The 21237-nt window shown below is 43.4% G+C and overlaps 1 protein-coding gene across 2 annotated transcripts in view; it reads right to left on the bottom strand.

The window, feature by feature from the left end:
- The window catches only part of LTBP1 (latent transforming growth factor beta binding protein 1), a gene marked incomplete at its 5' end in the record, with an annotated part of 337472 nt that overhangs the window by 61229 nt on the left and 255006 nt on the right, over positions 1-21237 (bottom strand). For both annotated transcript variants that reach the window (XM_081101363.1, XM_081101362.1), the window contains 4 exons: positions 6355-6480; positions 12650-12772; positions 17944-18066; positions 19500-19622. In XM_081101363.1, coding sequence (XP_080957489.1) covers positions 6355-6480; positions 12650-12772; positions 17944-18066; positions 19500-19622 — 495 coding nt within the window. The remainder of the gene's footprint in view (positions 1-6354; positions 6481-12649; positions 12773-17943; positions 18067-19499; positions 19623-21237) is intronic.

Below are 21237 nucleotides of genomic sequence, written 5' to 3' on the forward strand. Positions count from 1 at the left end.
TGAAGGCCTGGGGAGGGGGCAGAAATAAGGAGTATTCAGATGATGAGGTAAAACATTTTAAAATATATTTTTATTGATTTCAGAGAGGAACAGAGATGGAGAGCTAGAAACATCAGTGATGAGAGAGAATCATTGATCAACTGCCTTGTGCATGCCCCCTACTGGGGACCGAGCCCACAATGCTGGCATGTGCCCTGACCAGAACTGAACTGTGACCTCTTATTTAATTGGTTGATGCTCAACCACTGAGCAACACTGGCTGAGCAAGAACTCCATTATTATTATTGCTACAGCTTTTAATAAAGTCATGAAATCAGATATATATGAAGTATCTGCAGTCCACTCACACTGGAAATCTAAGAAAACCGCATAATATTCTATCAGTTAGATGCTTAGCAAGTAACTAATTTGGGAATCAACATATTAAGCATTATATATAAAACCACTACTTACAACCTTCCATGACCTATCAAGTATTCAGGTTGTTGATGACATCAAAAGACTCACCCTAACAGATGCCGGAAGCTGGTTCCCCCGGACCTGAGCTGGGTGGCAGAGGAAAGTGGGAGGGGTGGCTTGCCTAGTCGCAGACTGCACTTTCTGGGAGTCTCATGTCTGTTTTTTGGCTGCAGGAAAGTGTTTACTTCTCCTCCTATGAACAGCTGATTTTTTCATAGCTCTGGGGTTCTAGGTCAGCAGTGATAAAAGGCTTAGGAAGAGCGCTTGAATTTCTTTGCTACTATTACGCACTTTTTTTTATACAAATGTTGCTATACGGAAGATAATCATGCAATGCATGGGAAATATGTATTCCAGGTCCAAAAGCAGCTTATTCCAGCAAAATTTCCTCAGCTCTCTCCCTAATGACTTAAACATCCATTTTCACTCACTTCTGCAGAAGCGCGTGCACAGGAGGAATGAGTATGAAGAACAGGAGCCTTTCTAGTGGGAAGCCACTTCCCTTCCTTACCTGGAATGGTGCACGATGTTCTTGTTACACATGGGAGAGAAAGAATCCGATTGTTAACCTAAATTCCCTTTCCTCAGAAAAGTCAGAAATACTCAGGCCGTATTCTCTTACTAGAGTTCAGTTTCCAACCCCCAAACTACTAAAAACCGTAAAAATCCCTGGGCCAAGCAGCCAGATGTAATATAGTATTGTGTCAGGTACTTCGATGTCCTACTTGGCTAAATCGTTTCCAAAACTGTTTTCTCTTTGGTGATAGATCTAGAGTTCCATCTCCGTGCCCCAGAGCCGCCAACTGCCCTGGAGCGCGGTCAGCAAAGGTTTTATACTGTCTCCACGGTTTGTAGAAAATGTACCTGAAAGTCTGAAAACAAAACCACGCTCGCTCCCAATTTGTTTTCGTTTCTTTGATTTTTGCAAAAGGTGCCTTTACTGCCTTTTCTGGCTCCCGATGAACACAAAAGTGGCCTGAGAGTTTGAACCCAACTTCTTCCAGTCTCTCTGTTATCACTGTTCTCAGGAAGCATCGCAAAGCCGGCCATCCTGGCCACCTGCGTTCGGTATGTTTTCCCTTTCAAGTGAATGAGTGAACAAGAGGTGTGCAGCAGGCACCTAGAAAGGTCTGGGGATTCAAGGCTCCATGGCTGTTTAACAACAGGACCTGAACCTTGGTGTACTTGGGGTTCCGATTCGGGCTGGACATTTTCAGTCCCCTCCCAATCCTGTAGTGCTCTGTTTGTGAATCAATGTTCAAATGGCTTAGAAAGTGGGAGCAGAAGCTTCTGATCCCACGGTCTGTCTGGGGAATAAAAGTGAGAAACAAACAACCACATCAGGGCAGGAAAATATAGGAATAGAAAACAGAATTAAAATGAAAGGTGCTGTCTTTTCTTTTCTGATGAAAAATAGGCAATTCCAGAAATGCCTGGCTTTTAAAAACGGACTATTTTTAAGAGCAGTTTTAGGTTCCCAGTAAAATTTCACAGAACGTTCCCATACTCCCCCAGCCTTCCTCACTATCAACACTGGGGAAGCAGAGTGGTACCTTTGTTACAAATGACGAACCAACCGTGACGCATCACTGTCACCCAGAGTCCATAGCTGACATTAGGGTTTGCTCTTGCTGTTCTGCTCTGATTTTTTTATTCCCTGTTCGGAAAACAGAATTCCTGTTGGCAATAGGAAAAAGCCCAGGGCAGAGAACCGCAGGCCTTCTTGTCTGTTAAGGCTGCTGTCACTTGGCCAGCGGACAAGTGGTTTGAAAGAGAAAGGCTTCCTTTGGTCCTCAGACACAAAATGTCAACCTTTCTTTTATAAACCCACCGAGAACAGTGACTGGCACGTAGTATACACTTAAGAAATATTTGCCAAATGAATGAAGGACTGAAGAGGCACTCTAAAAGGCAGGGCTTTAGGGGGTGATGTTGGTCTTGGTTTGTGGGCCTAATTAGCCAAGACTACCGGGTTCTGAAAGCCACTCTTGCTCCCTCTGCGTTGTAAGGCTTCTTCGAGGTCCTTGCGGGACCAGTGTGGCCACACTGTTGTGTGAACAGGCTGGAAGCATGCTGAGGTCTAGAGGTGTCTAGACCTGGACACCCCACTCAGCTTGGACACCCCACTGAGAGAGCAGCGGGCAAAGAGGCCAGCGAAGGGAGTGATGCAAAGTCAGCCTCCAGCAGGCATCTCTCCAGGGCGTCAGGGGACAGACGAGGTGGCACTTAGGAATCCGACTGTCCGTTTCCGTAGTCGCCTCCCACTCACACACATTCTGCTGATGATGAAGAAACCAAACCCGGAGTCACCTTATAAATGGGATGACAGATACTTTGTATATGCATTAAAATTCCACAGTAGCCCTAACCAGTTTGGCTCCGTGGATAGAGCGTCGGTCTGCGGACTGAAGGGTCCCAGGTTCGATTCCGGTGAAGGGCATGTACCTTGGTTGCGGGCACATCCCCAGTAGGGGGTGTGCAGGAGGCAGCTGATCGATGTTTCTCCCTCATTGGTGTTTCTAACTCTCTACCCCTCTCCCTTTCTCTCTGTAAAAAATCAATAAAATATGTTTTTAAAAAAATTCCACAGTAAAAAAGTGAGAAAAAGTAAGAGGGCAAAAGAATTATGACATTTTAAACAAAAGGGTTGATGCACAGGGATATAAAAGTGAAAGAAGTCCAAGTTTCCTTCGCTTTCTACACACGATCACAGCTCTGGCCGGAGGACGCAGAGGAGTGGAGGAGCAAGGGAGCCACACTTACTAGTACGAGAAGAAGGAGAAGCACAGAGAGGAGGCAGCAATCAGAGCGTCCGGGTCCCGGTCCCATGGGCGGGACTCGAGAAAAAAACCTTGGCATTAATTCCCATAGAGGAGAACTATGCTGGATTACTTAAATAGAAAAACACAATTTTCTCCAGGTACTATTTATGTATTTATCCCCAATTCCCTGCCTGGAATGTAGGCTCCATGTGGGCAAGAACTGGGTGGGTTTTGCCCTCAGAACAGTAACAAGGAGGGGCAAGGACAGGCACTCTGTGTATATTCTCGGAGTGAACGAATACATGAATGAAGTAGCTGCTCATTCACCATACTTCCCACTCCACTCCGGCTGACCTGCAAATAACACTGCTGTTCTCTGTCATGTAGGAGGAGCAAGGTGCTGCTCCTTCCTCCGCAGGCAGGTGCTCCCAGAGGCCACCAACAGCAGGGGAGGGAGGCAGCCAGTGGCGCTGTTTTTATTTCTAGGGAACCTGCTACCTGACACTTGAGATGGTTCATGCTGACAGAGGCAGCTTCTTCGCTGTGTTCCCTAACCGTGACCAGATGCAGACAACTCTCCAAGCCACGGACAATGAGGGAAGGGCCCTCCTTCCCTAGCGGGGCGGGATCCACTCAGCCCTGCCTAGAGCCGGTGTGCCAGCCCCAGCACCAATGCGGCTTCAGCGGCTTTACCAGAAGTTCAGAGGCTGGGGAGCGGCATGAGTAAGAGTGCCAAACGCGCTCTCAATGTGAATTCAAGCACAATACAGATCTTCACTTAACATCGTCAATATGTTCCACAACTCGCAGCTAAACAATGCACAAGGAAACCAATTTTTACTATCGGCTGATTGAGACCATAAACAAGAGTTAACCCCTCTGGCATCTCATCAAGGTTATAGCAAAACGACGTTGAACAGAATGATGTCATTCAAGGACCTAAGCTCCCCAGGTAATTCCCGATCACATGGCCTGGCTTCCACCTAGGCCACGGCCAGGGGCAGTCAGGACACACTGCTACTGGAGTTTCAGTCCAACAGAAGGACACGTGGGCCGGTTTAATATATTGGATGAAGCTCAAACGAAACGAAAGCCTTGCAGGGCTTATTCTAGAAAGAGAATAACACGTCTAATAATTAGAAGAGTTCTAGTAACACTGCCCGATAGCAGCACAATATTGTGAATGACAGATTTTATTACTTGTAAAATTGTCCAGGTTCTGGAGTTAAAAGAATGAACCAAGTGTCAGAGAGAGTATACTAAGGTACAATAATTTAAAAAACACTAGACATTTTCTAAAAACTCATTTTGAAGTTCAAGTCTTTGCCAAGCAAATGCATAACAAAAATTAGAACTGCAGCCCGACTGGTGTGGCTCAGTTGTTGAGCACTGACCTATGAACCAGGAGGTCAGGGCATATGCCTGGGTTGGGGATTGATCCCCAGGGCAGAATATGCAGAAGGCAGCCCATCAATGATGCTCTCTCATTAATGTTTCTATCTCTCTCTTTCTTCCTCTCTGAAACCAATAAAAATGTATTTGAAAAAATTAGAACGAAAGTGACTATAAAACTCATGAATTGCAAAAATCAGTATTAAAAAAAAAAGACAGAGACTTAAAGAAAAATGGCTAAGTCCAAGAGAAAAAATAAATGGGAACATATTTACGTTGGTATATGCTTCCGGAATGAAAGCGTTGACAAGTGAGCACTTGAGCGTCTTACATTTTTTTGAACATAGTTTTTTCACGGCACAACTATTGGCAGGTCTAACTTGCACTCTTTTCCAGTGAAGGGAGCCCTGTCCAGCCAGGATTTAGAGCTCACTGAGGAAGCCACCCTGCCTCTTTCTGGAAAGATGCAGGGAAAGGTGCGTTCCGCAATCCGGTCTCACCAGTGGTTCAGATGCCGCCGTCTCTCCAGAAGAACGGACGCTTTCCTGCGGCATGTTTCCGAAGTCTCAGAGCTCTCGGTATAAAATTAACCTAAACCTCGAACCACGAAAACATGGCGTCCTCGTAAATCTCTCATGGCCACCTTTTTATGATGTTTTCGCTCCACTTCCCAACTTTTGATCACTTCCAAAGCCCTCAAAATCTGCTTGCTCAAACCGCACCCTGCACTATCTCTTTTTTTCACTTGAGGCCAAATCTGGCATCAATGTTTTGTCTGCTCAGCAGGAGAGCAATTTCAACAATCTCCTGCTTTTTATAAGATCAGTGTATTCCTCCCAACATAATAATTAGTTTCAGATGAACCTGGTCGCTGTTCCTAGGACCATTCCACTGTGGTGTGAGCAAGGAGAGCAGAGACTTCCCGCTGCACTACTTTTTCCAGCAAAGAATGTGGGTTCTCTCATAGCCCCAGGACAGAACTTTCCCATTTTACTTCCTTACAACATAGCTGGGTTTTCCTAACCGACATTCTCAAAGAGGTAGATTGAAATGATGATTATGGGAATCTGCTCATTTTTCTTTTGAAAAGGTTCCGATGAATTATTCCTCCATTTATCAAACTATAATGTCATCAAGGACATAAATCTTATGACTCTAACCAGGGCTGTATCCCTACAAACACACAGAGGTTGCAAACAGGAAGCCAACAGTGTTATCTTAACTGAATTAGCGTGCAGGGGATAATAAATACTGACAGGTAAAAAAAATATACTGGCCTAGAGCTAAGGCTATTTAGAGAAATAACTCTGGAAAGTCTCTGCTGGCAGTGGTGCAGAGAAATCAAGCAAGACATTATTTTTATAAACAGAATGATGGAGATGATCTATATGGAGCATAATCAAAACAGGCCCCGTGTCTAGTTACACCCCGGAGTTGCCAGTTTTCCTTTAGGTCTCCCACGTGCACCTAAATCATCGCCTCCCGTGCATTTTGACTCATTAATTCAGTACCAGCAGTGAAGTCACCCGTGAGTATTTTCCCCATCGTAACCTTAGGTTATCCTACTTGTAAATCCCAGCAGCCCTGAGCGATGATTTCTGGGAGGAGTCGCCCTGATGCCTGGAGGTCTTCAGTTGGGACTAACTCTTAGTGTCTTGGAGTCTTTGCCTGTTTCATAGAAAGCAGCGTCCTCGCTGCTTTATCATGCAGTTAACAACAGGATTCCTCATGTTTATCTTACCTTCACACGTACGGCCATCCGCAGAGATTGTGAAGCCCTGTTCGCAGACGCAGTGGAAAGAGCCATCTGTGTTCAGACACTCTCCACGGGGGCCACAGAGTCCAGGCTGCTCACACTCATTAATGTCTGGAATTGAAAAGAAAGTTCCAAACACTTGAAAAAAATCTGGTTTTTTTCCCCTATAATACCTTACAGTAGAGAAATCCATTACAAAATGGTTGGACACTTATTTTGTGGCACAATCACACCATTTGTACAAATACCAGACCACAAGACAAAGTGGAAATGTCATGAAACTATTTAAGTTGAGTCATATGAAATAGCCAATGTTCCACCATTTCCGACCTACCAAAAAAAAAAAAAAAAAAAAAAAAAAAAGCAATTTCGTAGGTTCAACCCAAAGCTAGCTTCATTTTAGACTTGAGGAACAGTCTCCTAGAATCAACAGCTCCTCTGTGAAATATTCTTCATCGGTGAGAAAGCTGTGTGCCCCTCTGCCCACTCCCACTGCTGAGCATACAGATAACTCTGTTGTAGCCTTGTAACATCCATGCATACCAATCCCTAGGCCAGTGATGGCGAACCTTTTGAGCTCGGCGTGTCAGCATTTTGAAAAACCCTAACTGAACTCTGGTGCCGTGTCACATATAGAAATTTTTTGATATTTGCAACCATAGTAAAACAAAGAGGTGTATTTTTGATATTTATTTTATATATTTAAATGCCATTTAACAAAGAAAAATCAACCAAAAAAAATGGGTTCACATGCCATCACTGCCCTAGGATGTGAACTTCATAAGGGCAAGGCTGATTTATTGCATTTGGTTCACAAACGGCGCTTCACCAATGTCTGCTGGCAATATAAATAAAATAGGCTCCAATCTTTATTTCATTGAAAACGGACAAAAGAAAGAAAATACAAGAAAAAGAAGGAGGCTTAGACCAGGAAGTTCCTATTATTTGCACAGCTTTGTGCTGACGAAACGGGTGAATGAGAGTCAATTGCTTAGTGCAGTGCCTAACGCACAACTAACGGTCAAAGAGTGGTAGCTGCTACTGTGAGGAGGTGTAAGCAAATCATGCCATAGTTAAGCTTGTGCTGACCACCTTACACTCTGCCTGTCCCAATGACAAGTGCTACTGCTCCCTGTAGCCAGAGCCATGACGCACTCCTGAACCGCGATAAAGCATGAAGAGTTTGACGTAAGTATGATGTTCTTTCAAGCCAGTTCTAATTGCACTGGTTAAGTTGACAACAGAAGGAATCCCAGAGAGTGGTTCATGTTCATGTTGGTACTAACACAGAAAACTGCCTATTTGCACTATGTTTTATTTTTTTTAATTTATCTTTATTGTTGAAAGTATTACAGATGTCCCCTTTGTTTTGTTTCCCTCTATTGACCCCCTCTACCCTGTACCCACTCCTCCCAGCCATTTACCACACTATTGTCTGTGTCCATGGATGATGCATATATGCATAAAATAAATTCCCTGGTTAAGGTTCATCTCTCCCCACACACCCTCACCCCCTCGCCTACTCATGTCCCTCACTACACTGATTGCTCCTTAATGAGACTACATATTTTAACAGAGTCCCCAGCTTCTAATAACAGCATACTAGTAGTATATGATGAATGTCTGTCCACTACAACATTTTGGTCATGTTCATGCTCTACCAACTGAACAGCAACTGGCTAGTTCACTTAATTAAGGGGCGGGGATCACAAAAACTTTCACAGGTCCTTGGCACCATCCAGGCAGTAATCCTACTAAGGGCATTCTCCTGCCTTCTTAAAGTGCCCTAGACCATCCTTTGTCTCTTACTAACGAGGTCCTCGGTACTTCCTCGTAGGAGTCCATCTTTAATTCAATGAAAAATATTCACTGAATGCTGCCTATGAGAAGGTTAAATAGGATAGAGCGCTTGACATGATGAAGCTCACAATATAACAGGGGAGGCAAGAACACGCATGAATAACTGCAAAGCACGAGACCTTCCTAGTGACCTCTAGAACATGCTTAGCCACCAGCCCTGCTGTTCCCTTTCTCAAGAAAGTCATTCCTCTCCCTGTATCCACGATCTGTTAATCCTGAACAATTTGTCCTACCATCTGCCATATAATTCAGACTAGTTGGACTATCCATTGCTAAATAAAAGTAAAAAACCAAGCGGCAATGGCTCATTTTCTTAATAACCCTCCCATTCTTGTTACTGTCACTGATTTTAAGACATTTGAAGGGAGAGGAATGAATCATTTCCTACTTAACTATTTCTCAATTTTTCACACTGAAAAACTCTTCACCTCTGTTATAAAAGTCTCTGATAGTTTCTATGTTTGCTCTCTAACTACTGATAATATCTCAGACTGGCAATCTTTTTTGAACTCTGATCTTCTCTTTGCCTTAAGCTCCATTCTTTCTTTCCAACCTGCTGCCTAGAGTCATCTCTACCTGGGCAAAAAGGTAACAAAAAGTTCCACTGGTCTAGAGATCAAGCCCAAGGTCACGCCCTGGCAGTTGAGACACCCCCTTATTTCATCCAGTGCCTCAATGTGACTTTTTAAAAGCTGCCTGCTTTGCAACTTCTCAGAGGGAATAATGTGCATAAAGTTCGTGCTTCAAGAGAGGTCAATGATTAACAAATAATTGTATAAAAAGTTTGATGACAGGAACTGAAAATGGATTCCCAGACTTTTTTTTTCCAGGAAACCACTAAGAAAGAACAACACGACTATCTGGAACTCGAGAAACATATGCATTCAATTTGGGTTGTACTTATTGAGCCATTTCTAAGCTATGCTGCTAGTAACTCAGCTGAAAGCCAGGCTAGATTTGTGTTTCTTTCACGGGTCTGAGATTCCACAGAAATTCGCCATTTGGCGTGTGTAAGTCAAAACGTGAAACTGAAGTGTGTTCTGAATCTCAAATGTATGCTGCCACATTCCATAAGAGTCGATTAATATGGAATTTCCATGCTGCCTGTATACCATCATTAATTTCACTGGGGAAGAGAATCTTAAATACACTTCCACTTGAAAGTGACTTATTGACACAGAACTTTCTTCGCATTATTAGGGAAGGTTTAAAGTTTATGCCTAATACACATTGTTATTACATTTTCAGCATTAAAACAAACTGAAATCTCCACCAATCTACAGAATGGTGACATGGCCACGGGATTAGATAGAAACAGGCTACTAACTTCAAGCAGAGTGGAAGACCACAAAGTTGCCTCCAAAAACATAGCAAAAAGAGATAATTCAAAACAAAGTGAGTGTGCATGCCTCTGATCATAAATAGCCTCTGATAGGAGACAGCGGGTGACAGAGCAGATTCATAGATGATATTGCTTCAAAGATATTAAAACCAGCTTCAGGAATACTTTTCATTCATTTGGATTTCAGTTTTTTTAAGCAGACATGTTAATTCATTCTGGAAAACAGGAATCACCAAGGTGACAGAGAATGAAGTCAACTTAATAATGAACTTCAATTCATTTTATTAAAATCATGATGGCAAGTATCTGATATTAAATGAGGTATACAGCAGTGTATTTAAGTCTTGGGATCAGTAAGGCAATTAATTGTAAAGGATCTTGAGGCAAAGGCCCATGTCTTTGGTATCTCAGTGACATACAGCTGGGTGTGTGATACGAATATAGGGTATAATATTATTCCAGTACCACATCTTAATGATTAGACCATCTTCCCTTTCAAGAATACTATAATTTGCCCTGGCCCAGGTGGCTCAGAGGTTAGAGTGTCAGCCTGTGCAATGCAGGGTGGCAGGTTCGAATCCTGTGCCTCAGTTACAAGTTTGATCCCAACCCTGGTTGGGACGTGTATATGAGGCAACCAATCAATGTGTCTCTCTCACATCGATGTTTCTTTCTCTCTCTTTCTCTTTCTCTCTCCCTTTCCCTTACTCTCTAAGGATCAATGGAAAAAATATCCTTGGTGAGGATTAAAAAAAAAAGAATACTGTAATTTGGGATATGTGAGGAGAGATATAGTTTATGACCATCCAGATGAAAGAAGTCATACATGTTCAGCAGCAGTGCATAGAGAATAACTTCAACAATCCTTTATTTAAATGTTACTTGAAGATACAAAACACAGTTCCATAATGGCAGAAGAACAATAAGAAAAAATAGTATTTCCAAAAATAAATATGCATAAAGATAAATATAAATGTGAGTTTTTAATGGGAAAAATAGGCATGGAAATGCTATTGATACAGTAAGCAGTTATACAAGACATGATCACAGTACAAAAGAGGCCGGTTATAGAAGGTCAGCAGGGTGGACAGCCTCAGGTACCTAGAAATGAACATACTGGGAAAACAAAGCATTGTAGAGTGGGACCTTGCCCCCAGGATGACCCTTCCTCCGCTAGCATATCACTGGTCATGAGGTTCACACCATCCCTTGACCTTTCCCTCACCAGCATGTTGCAAGTCATGTGGTAGACCCCCTTAAAGGAGGAGCAAGGGGCCAAAAAATAGCCTCCTATGACTCCCATTCAAGCCCTTGCACAACCACTCCCCTAAGCATTACGCCCTCAGGACAATGAGGACCAGCATCAAATAATCTTAGGAACAAAGCCTCAGGTCTGGTGACCACAGAGACAGAGTTTTGGTCAAAGTAGAGATAACATCTAGGGCTCAGTTGTGTTTCAGCTCCAGGCCCAGAAAAGCAGCAAGGCCAGGCAGGGTGATGCCATGGCTGCCATCAGGACCAGCTGTGATGACTAATGACCCCCTGCCCTGGCGCTGACCAATCAGTGAAGACCACAACCCTGAGAGGACACCCAGCTGATGAATATTTTATTGAGATCCTCCCGAGACCTGTAAAAACCCTTAACATGAAGGACCCAGTGCGTGCTCTCTCTGGAGCACACCCATCCCTCTCCCCTCCCTTCCCCCAGGAACGTTTTTCTTTGCCTTTCTTTCTCCTAAGCTCCCAGGGCTCTTCGTTCACCTCTGTTCTTGTTTCCTGAGTCCATGCCGCCCAACTGGCTCACTTCTTCTAACCCTGTGAATTTCTAAATACATTTTTGCTTGTATTTGAGTTCCTTGGCTCTTAATTCTTTTCTTAGCTGAACTCAAGGACCAAGGTCTAACATCTGGTGTCGTTTGCCATTAACACTAGGACTAACAAGTACAGAAGAACTTGTGAGGCAGCCAGGTAAAGCTAAAGATGTTAGGGCACAGGATCTAAACTATCTAATTTTTCATCCCAGCATCAATCATGCCCCAATGCATTACACAGGGAAAAACAACTGATTCTCACATCTTCCTTTCTGCTATAAATACAATAATAATTGGTATGGCGGCAGAGCAGATAGTAATGAGAGAAGATATTGGGTTCAAAGCTCTACCACTTATTCGCACACTAATTCACTTCTCTGAGCCTTAGTTATTTATGCACAAAATGAATGTAAGAAAACCTACCTCAAATTTTGTAAGAATTAAATGAGGAACCTACAATACTCAGCATATAGTAGATATTAAATTAAGCTGTTGTAGTAATTAGTGCTGTGTTCTTATTAATCCACTGTACTGTTGTTTAGAAGATTACATATGATAGCACTTTGAAAAATAATATAAAATCCTGTCCTTCGTAATTTTGATCAAATTATATTTTAAAGACATAGTTTTATTGATTTCAGAGGAAGGGAGAAGGAGAGAGAGATAGAAACATCAATGATGAGAATCATTGACTGGCTGCCTTCTGCACCCCCCTACTGAGGATCGAGCTCGAAATTTGGGCATGAGCCTTGACAGGGAATCAAACCAGAGACCTCTTGGTTCATGGATCTATGCTCAACCACTGAGCCATACCATCTGGACTTGATCACATTATTAATGAGATTTTTTTTTTAGGAAGAGAAAAAGCTGGATACTGGATAAAAACAGAGCTAAGGAAAAAGATAAATATTAGCTATGTGACAAAGTGAAATATGCCCACGAAGGATATAGAAAAACTAGAAAGATAATTTAGAATCAAGTTCCAAGATTGACCCATGAAAAAAACAACAGATTGCAGGTGATCTCAGTTGCTGACAGCATGCAAAGTGAGGACACAGTTCTAAAACATAGGAGTTTCAGTTAAGAACAAGGTGCCATGCAAAAGAGGACTTCCTACTCGATGCCAACCCAAGAAAGATATTGTAATAATACAAACTGGCGAAGCCCATTTACATATAAAGCAAGTGGTACAACCCCAGATCACCATCAGGAAGCACTGAGAATGGAAGGACTGTGTAAATTATGAGAAAGAGGAAGAGAGAAGTACCTTGGCATCCTTTATTGTCATTTAGCTGGAAGCCATCTGGACAAGTACAATCGTAGGACCCTTTGGTGTTAATGCAGTCTCCTCCCTGGCAAACGCTATTGTCTTCCAAGCATTCGTTGATATCTATAAATCAATTTAAGAATTTTAAAGATTAAATAAATTATATCTTAAGCAAGTAGGTATTTTCCCTTACATTTACACACAAAAATCATGTACATGTATATTTTTTACATCACTCATAACACATGATTTGAAATGAGTGACAAGCTTTTTAACTTCAGGAGTTTTTTAAAAATGAAACATTTTTAAATAATTTTAACTTTGAATAATATATAATCTGAAGTTTTAACATCAAATGAAATTGGAAGAAGAAAAGTCAAAATTCTGTAACAAAGAGTAATTTACTTGGCTATTTTCTTGGTGATGACAGAGAATAAAAAACATTCTTTAAATACATACTGTTAAGAATATCTTGAGCATCTATTTATACATGGTGCTGCATTATGCAATATAGGAAAAATTTTAAAGTATTTGGCATGGTCCCTGCCCCTAATGAGAAATGATTGTTCAACAAAATTTGCAGTAATAAACACATGAAACATTAAATTGTCTTAGAAGTCCAAAACAATTTAACATAAAAAAATGTCAAAAAATATAATTATTTATCAAAAGAATAGTAACAACTTCAGGTGTCACATGAATTTAGAGAAGAGATGTAAAGGTCAAAAGTGGGCTCCCTGTAACAAAAGGAATGTCCGTGGAGTCTGGTCAGCAGGCTGGGCAGGAGGAGGGGGAAGCAGAGGGACTTTTGGCAGAAAGGGACTCAGTAAGATCAAAGCGGAAGTCACTGACTCAGCAGCTGTCACAAGCAGGTTGGAGGCTGCCTGGATTTGTGACTATATATATGTTTATAGCATATGTGCAACTAAACATGGTTTACATGCCCAATAATGAGTTTTTGACTGTAAGCGTATGAGACAATTAAGGACCCCCCTCATAGCATGATCACTGGCAGGACTTTCCAGAGGGCTGTTTAGCACCACACTCACTCCCAGTCTGAACTCATTATCCCTAACACACGCCATGAGCCCCTCTTCTCTTGTCTAGGATAGAGGATTTAAATGATTAGCAGTGAAGAAAGCTAAGGGACCAAACCGTATTTGTTTTCTCAGGATTTGGAATATTATGGCATTTCTTGCAAATAACTATGATCGCTGCTAAAATATAGGCGACGCTCCAGGAGGAAGTGAATGTGGAGCCTGTTGGAGTCTAGTTCTCACTGTCTGGTTCAAAACATGGAGGCGCCAAATTGTTTTCTTCCTAGAACCCAATCAACCAATTAACTGGCTTCTGTACCAGTCATGGGGGAAATAAAAGAGAAATAAGCACCTTACCCTAGTATAATGTCATTTTATCAAAGTAAAAACAAGTTATATTATGGGGTTCACCCAGATTTAAAGTGTTTCTGAATACTGATCCTAAAACATAAAACATGACTGATGTGACTTTGTCACCAATTAAGTGGGTTAGTTATCACTTTTTCTTTAGTGTGTTTTTCCAACTTCACTGAAGTATAATTACATACAGTAGATACATCTAATTTTAAGAGCCCATTTCAATGAGTTTTGACAAATCTAGACACATTCTTGTGACCACTCTCATAACCATTAAGGTGTAGGCATTTTACCTACACATCGTTTACTGTTATCTCCCTCACTAGATGTAAGCTCCATGAGGGCAGGAATTTTTGTCTTTTTGGTTCATTGCTCTATGTTCTGTGCTTACAATAAATATCTGTTGAACAAATGTATAAAATAAATGATTCTGACAAGGAAAGAAATCATTTCTTCCCACAGTTTTTTGATTTGGTCCATAAAGACCAAGCATTCGTTGGGTCAAACTAGAGATAACATCTAGGGCTCAGTTGTGTTTCAGCTCCAGGGCCAGAAAAGCAGCAAGGCCAGGCTACACCATGGCTGCCATCAGGGCCAGCTGTGATGACTAATGACCCTTTGCCCTGCTGCTGACCCATCAGTGAAGACCACAACCCTGAGAGGACACCCAGCTGATGAATATTTTGTGATGTAGGGGCCACAGGAAGTCAGAGTAAATCAGGAACCTTTGTCTCAGGCTTTGTAAGGGATTAGCAGGGAGCAACCCCAGTGAGGGCTGGGGAAGGTGCTAAGATAGGTATGGAATCAGACACTGTGCCTGGAAGGGGGACAAGTGGAGGCAGAGCCTTTCAAGGTTGAGACGCCTGGACCTCCGATAACCAGGACCACTGCGCTAACCCCGTCATGTTAGACAAAGTGGCTGCTGAGTGTAGTCAACAGCACACAGAAATGAACACAATGCTTGGGCTTCCAACTCTAAGAGAAGACCAGCAGGACTGCAGGACAACCCTGTAGGAAAACAATGTCTTTGCCAGAATTATTAGAGAAAAACTACACATCTACACTAATAAAAGAGAAAAATGGTAATTGGCGTACAGCGATACCTTTTTCATTGGCTAATCAGGGCTATATGCAAATTAACTGCCAACTAAGATTGGCAGTTAACTGCCAACTAAGATTGGCAGTTAACTGCCAACTAAGATTGGCAGTTAACTGCCAACAAGATGGCGGCTAATTTGCATATGTAGGCACAATGCAGGGAGGCGAAAGGGAAAGCAGGAAGAAGTCCCCTGCCACTGACAGTGATCGGAAACCCAGGGGGGAGCTAAGAGCTGGGGGGCAGGGCAAAGGCGGCCCCAGGGAGGTCCGAGAACCAGGCGCCTTTGCCGCCCTGGCCAGTGATAGCAGGAAGTAGGGGTGGAGCCAGCGATGGGAGCTGGGCACGGTCGAAGCTGGCAGTCCCAGGAGCTAGGGGTCCCTTGCCTGGGCCTAAAGCGAAGCCCACGATCGCGGCGCCCCCCGCTGCCACTGCAGGTCCCCGCTGCCTGGGCCGGATGCCTAAGCCAGAGGCGTTAGGCCTGGGCAGGGGCGGAGCCTGCAACCGCGGGGAGCTGGGGGTCCCCTGCCCAGGCCTGACACCTCTGCCGGAGGCCTCAGGCCTGGTTAAGGGGCCGATCCGGTGATTGGTGATCGGAGGGTGATGAGGGTCAACTCCTCTGGCCGAGGCATCAGGCCTGGGTGGGGGGCGGAGCCGGGGATTGGGGGGATATGATGGTCCCCTTGCCCAGGCCTGAAGCCTGGGTCAGAGGCGTCAGGCTTGGGTGGGGGGTGGAGCAAGCGATCAGAGGGAGATGGGGGTCCCCTGCCCAGGCATGATTCCTGGGCCAGAGGCCTCAGGCCTGGGCGGGGGCCAGAGCCAGTGATGGGGGGAAGATGGGGGTCCCCTGTCCAAGCCTGACACCTCTGGCGGAGGCGTCAGGCCTGGGCAAGGGGCCGATCAGGCGATCGGAGGGTGATGGGGGTCAACGCCTGAGGGCTCCCAGTATGTGAGAGGGGGCAGGCTGGGCTGAGGGACACTCTCCTCCCCCCGCCCCCCCCCACCCAGTGCACGAATTTCGTGCACCGGGCCCCTAGTGTAATATAAAAGCCGACAAGAAGGATGGCTCTTCTTCCCACAGCTGTGAGCAGCATGCAAACGGTCACAGCTCAGTTAATTACAGCTAAATACACTGGAGGGCTGGAAGCAGTGCCGGATGGGAATTATCAGGCTGGAGCGCTAATAGAGTTTCAGAGGGAGCTCTGACTTAGCTGGATGGACTCCAGTCCTATTTATAACCTAGGACAGTAGGAAAATGAGCCCTGACTTGATGAAAAAAGAATCAATAATATATTCCAAAAGAAGCTTTCTCATAGAACAGAATAGTATCTTATAATCATATATATTAACCATGACGAGGAAGTTGGCTAAACAGTTTTTACTTGGCTTTTCACGCACTGGATGTTTTGAGAATAAACATCCTGAACTTCCCAAAAGTGGTTACACGTTATAACAGCCCAAAGAAAGGAACATGCCCTTGGATGAGACCCATTACCCAAAACTTAACCAATGGCTTGGTCAACCTGTTGGCCAGGCCGGGATCAGGGAAGAAGGGTTTCAGGCCCCAGCGTGTGCCATGCCGCTAACTTACTTCACAAGAGGTTCCCATGGCTGGGACCTCCCTGGCTGCCCAACAAGGCTGCCTCTCCCACTCTGAAGCACCACTATGTTGGGTCATTAACATTTACCCATGTGGATAGAGTTCCCCAAACACACCCTTTCACACAAAGTTTATTAGATTGGCTTATCACTTGTTTGACCCTTTGCCTATTTTTCAATAGGTATGTTGATTACAACTTTTCACGGGTGTCGTCAGACCTTTGAAGAACATTAGAACATTACCACCATAGGGTAAAATCCTAGAAGGTGATTCACCAATAGTGGACACGGTGAGGCCCTGGAAACTGCCCAAATCGCCCCCCAGAAGGGCTGCGACTGCTGTGCCAAGCTCTCTGGGCAGAAAAGCAGGAGGCTATGAAGTCCAGTGGATCTTTCCCAACCGACTGGGACAGGAAGTTAAAAAGTATCTGGGGCCATTGAAATACGGGCTCTAAAAGCTTTCACTAGAGAGCACACCCACTTCTCTCACAGGTGGGGTTCAGACTCCCCCCCGACTCGCAGGCTCTACGTGGGGCACTGACCTGCCACATTCACACTTCACAACGGACAGAGTCAAAATGCAGTAAATCAGCAGGCTAGTCAGGAAAAAACTTGTTACTTGGACGGATATCAAAAGCAGACAGAAGTCACAAGAGCCAGATGGGTGGCAGGTGGATTCAGCAGCCCTGTGGCCTCAGAGAGGTTCTGGGCCACGGCAGGTAGGGAGTGGGTAATGACTGCACAGTGCTGTACATGTGGGGTATCTTTAAGGACTATCCTATGCAAAAAGCTCAAAACCAAATTAATGTTTGCCTCTTAAAAACATTCCCGTTATCTCCAAAACTAACTTGGATTTACTTATGTGGATCATTTGCATGCCGGTCCCGCATAAATAAGGGGTCACCATTCAGAACTGCACACCCAGGACCACACTCCATCCACAGCTGAGAAAAGTTAAACAGGTCCTTTCCTCCTCTCACGGGCACAAGGCTTCTAACAAACAGCTCCCAGCGGTGCAAAGAAAACCTGGGTCCCACTCCTTCTCTGCATCCCCTGCGTGGCCTTGGGGGAAAACACTTTGCAGGGACCTAATGTCCTCAACTGTGAAGCCAAAAGGTTGGGCTCGAGGACCCAGGCTGGAAAAACATACTGATTTCTGTCTGATTCCGGCAGCTTCCGGTTCTGACATCAGGAGCAATTCTCACCTTCACAGTGGTCCCCCAGGGCGGAGGCTCTGTAGCCCTGGTCACACACGCAGCGGAAGGAGCCCTCCATGTTCCTGCACTGCCCGTTGGTGCAGAGATGGCGGTGCTGGCATTCGTCAATATCTGTGAGCAGGGGAGGGAAAAGAACCTGCAGAAGGGTTGCTTTAAAAATACTTTTATCCCGGCTGGTGTGGCTCTGTGGTTGAGCATCGACCTATGAACCAGCAGATCACCATTCGATTCCCAGTCAGGGCACATGCCCGGGCTGCGGGCCTGATCCCCAGGAGGAGGCAGCCAATTGATTATCTCTCTTATCATTGATGTTTCTATCTCTCCCTCTCCCTTCCTCTCTGCAATCAATTAAAAATTATATTACAAAATTCTTTCAATCATTCATGCAAAGGAAGTATATAAATTAGATGGCTTATAATTAACTTAGACTTGATTTTTTGTTATGTGAATGAAACACTACCGTAGTAAAAAGCTATTAATCCCGCAATAGGGAGAAATCCAGATAAATTTACAATTTTAATCAGTGTGTTAAAAGCCTGTACATATGAATCCCACTGTTTAGCGGTGTGTGGTAAATACGTTGCTGGGGTCTATAAGCCTTCACTAAACTTCTTAGCTTTCTTTTATAGGTTCGACTATGACACTCTGTGGTAGTCTAGAGCAGCGGTTCTCAACCTGTGGGTCGCGACCCCTTTGCCGGTCGAACGACCCTTTCACAGGGGTCGCCTAAGACCATCCTGCATATCAGATATTTACATTACGATTCATAACAGTAGCAACATTACAGTTATGAAGTGGCAACGAAAATAATCTTATGGTTGGGTCACAACATGAGGAACTGTATTTAAAGGGCCAGAAGGTTGAGAACCACTGGTCTAGAGAGTTGCACACTGCAGCCACTGCCTATTACTGTAAATGAGGTATTATTGGAAAAGAGTACCACAGATTCATTTACTACCCGAAAGTGATTTTTTGTATTGAGATCAATTAAATTTCTTTTAAGTCTAAGGTCAAACCTAGTGAGGTCCAAACTCCTCACTATCACCTGTAGGAATAGGGCATAATTTACAAACTCTATCCCCGAGTAGAAAGGGGACACTATTGCAGTCATGCTGAAAAGTCTTCTTTAGTGATTTTTTTAAAAAGGAAAAATGTTTTAAAGCTGAATACACATAAAAGTTAAGGTCATTAACATTCCATAGCACATACCAGACTGATATAACGACCTTCTAATTGCAAGAATCCTAGTGTGCACAACTTTCAAATGAATTCAACCGAATTGATTTTCTGTAGTAAGGAATACAGAGAGCAATATTTTTTCTTACTACTATGAATGCCCAGCCACTTGATCACTAATTACCTATTTTTCAAATTTATATATTTTCCATCCCGTTTCATTGACTTTCCTGATGTAAGTGTAAGTCCCTTGCTTCCTGGCACTAGAAAGCCATCATCGATGTAGTGCCTCACTTTCCCGAGGGCACCTGTTCCAGGCCAGGGGCCTCAGGCTGAAAGCACAGGAGCTCACGTTGCCACAGGCCTACCTTCACACTGGTCTTTCGCTGCTGACAGCTGGTAGCCCTGCCCACAGGTACACCTGAAGGAGCCCTCGGTGTTTTTGCACTGCCCGTTCATGCAGAGATTCCCTTGCTGACATTCATCAATATCTGGAAACACATACAATGGCAACTGTTTGAAATTAGGTCATATCTAGACTAGTGACTTAGTTTAGTCTCAACTCAGACTAAACTAAGCCACTGCCCACAAGGTGTTCCATTTAAGTTTTCTATAAACAGAGAAAAGGGGGAATGTAATGTTCTCTACAGTACATTCTGGGGTTAATATTACAAAAATAATAATACTTCCTATATGAGACCCTCTAAATTTTAGTCTGATTCAGCTCACTAAATGTTCCTCATATCAACCTCAGCAGCAGAACTGTGGAATGGAAAAAGTTACAAATAAACAATAAAGTTATGAGCAAGTTAAAGCTACTTTTAATATGACATGAAGCCCTTTGCCATCTCTCCCATACTTTGGCTATAGCAGGAATACAAGATGAAATATTTGAGAGTTGAAAACAGAAGAGAAAATCTAAGCACAAAATAGTGACAATTGGCAGCATGTAGAAATTTCAGGAAAGAAGGTTGAATTAAGACTCTACCAAGAATTTTAAAAACAAAACTATATTGAAGGCAGTAATGGAGAGAAATAAACATTTCTCCTATATTTAGAAGAAGCTGAAAAAGTAAAAAATCAAACAGCTGTGTTAAAAGATACTGAACTTATGTATTTATTGGAGGAGGAGGAGGAGGAGGAGGAGGAGGAGGAGGAGGAGGAGGAGGAGGAGGAAGAGAGAGAGAGAGAGAGAGAGAGAGAGAGAGAGAGAGAGAGAGACATCTGTGAGAGAGAAGAGTGACACGATGATTGATTGCCAGTGATCAACCTGCAACCCACGAATGTATACTTGACCCAGAATCAAACCTGACATCCTTTGGTGCGGGGGCCAACACTCTAACCAAAGAACTTAATTTTAAAGAAACAAGGAAAGCCAAGTGAAATGATGGTATTATATTGATGGCTGCTGGAATATCAAAAGAGAAAGTGGTGAGAATTTTTTAAATGCCTTGGTTAAATGACTTGATTTCTTTTACAGAAACCAAGTCCTAGCAATCAATGTCTGACTATTGCTTTCTTCCCAAAATATCCTAGTTACAATGTCTCTAAAAGTTTTTACCCAAGAGAACAGTCCTTCCCCCTAAGTGTTATTGACAATTACCTGTTTTCTGAGCAAAGATGCATTTCTTAACCTCTAGGGAGGCAGTAACCTTTTGATTTTATCCTGATACAAGCAAGGTCTCGAGCTATTAGAAGTTTCCTTAAAAAAAGCTCACATAAACTATTAATCTAATTGTAGTTCAGGAATTTGTGGGGGGGGGGGGGTTTCCATTTAATTTTATGTAGAAATTAGTGTACTATAAACTTTTGTTTCACTTATTGTGTTATTGATCCCTTTTATTTATACATAAGTCCTGCCTGCCAACTGTTGACTACCAAAAGAGAAATCAAGTAAGTGAGCTGAATTTCATTTGAAGAATTATTTTATACCTTTCCAACACTCTAAGTCTATTAGTTTTAGGAGTGGCCGACAGCAAAGAACAGCCTACGCCGTATTTTCTTCAGCACATTCTATAAAATACTTGAGGTCTCTCAGTTCAAGAGCTTGAGACCAACAACTGCTCCTGTAGCATGTTGGGTCTCATGTAATGTCTGACAACATTT

The sequence above is a fragment of the Myotis nattereri genome (genome assembly GCF_964212035.1).
Source record: "Myotis nattereri genome assembly, chromosome: 10".
NCBI lineage: Eukaryota > Metazoa > Chordata > Mammalia > Chiroptera > Vespertilionidae > Myotis > Myotis nattereri.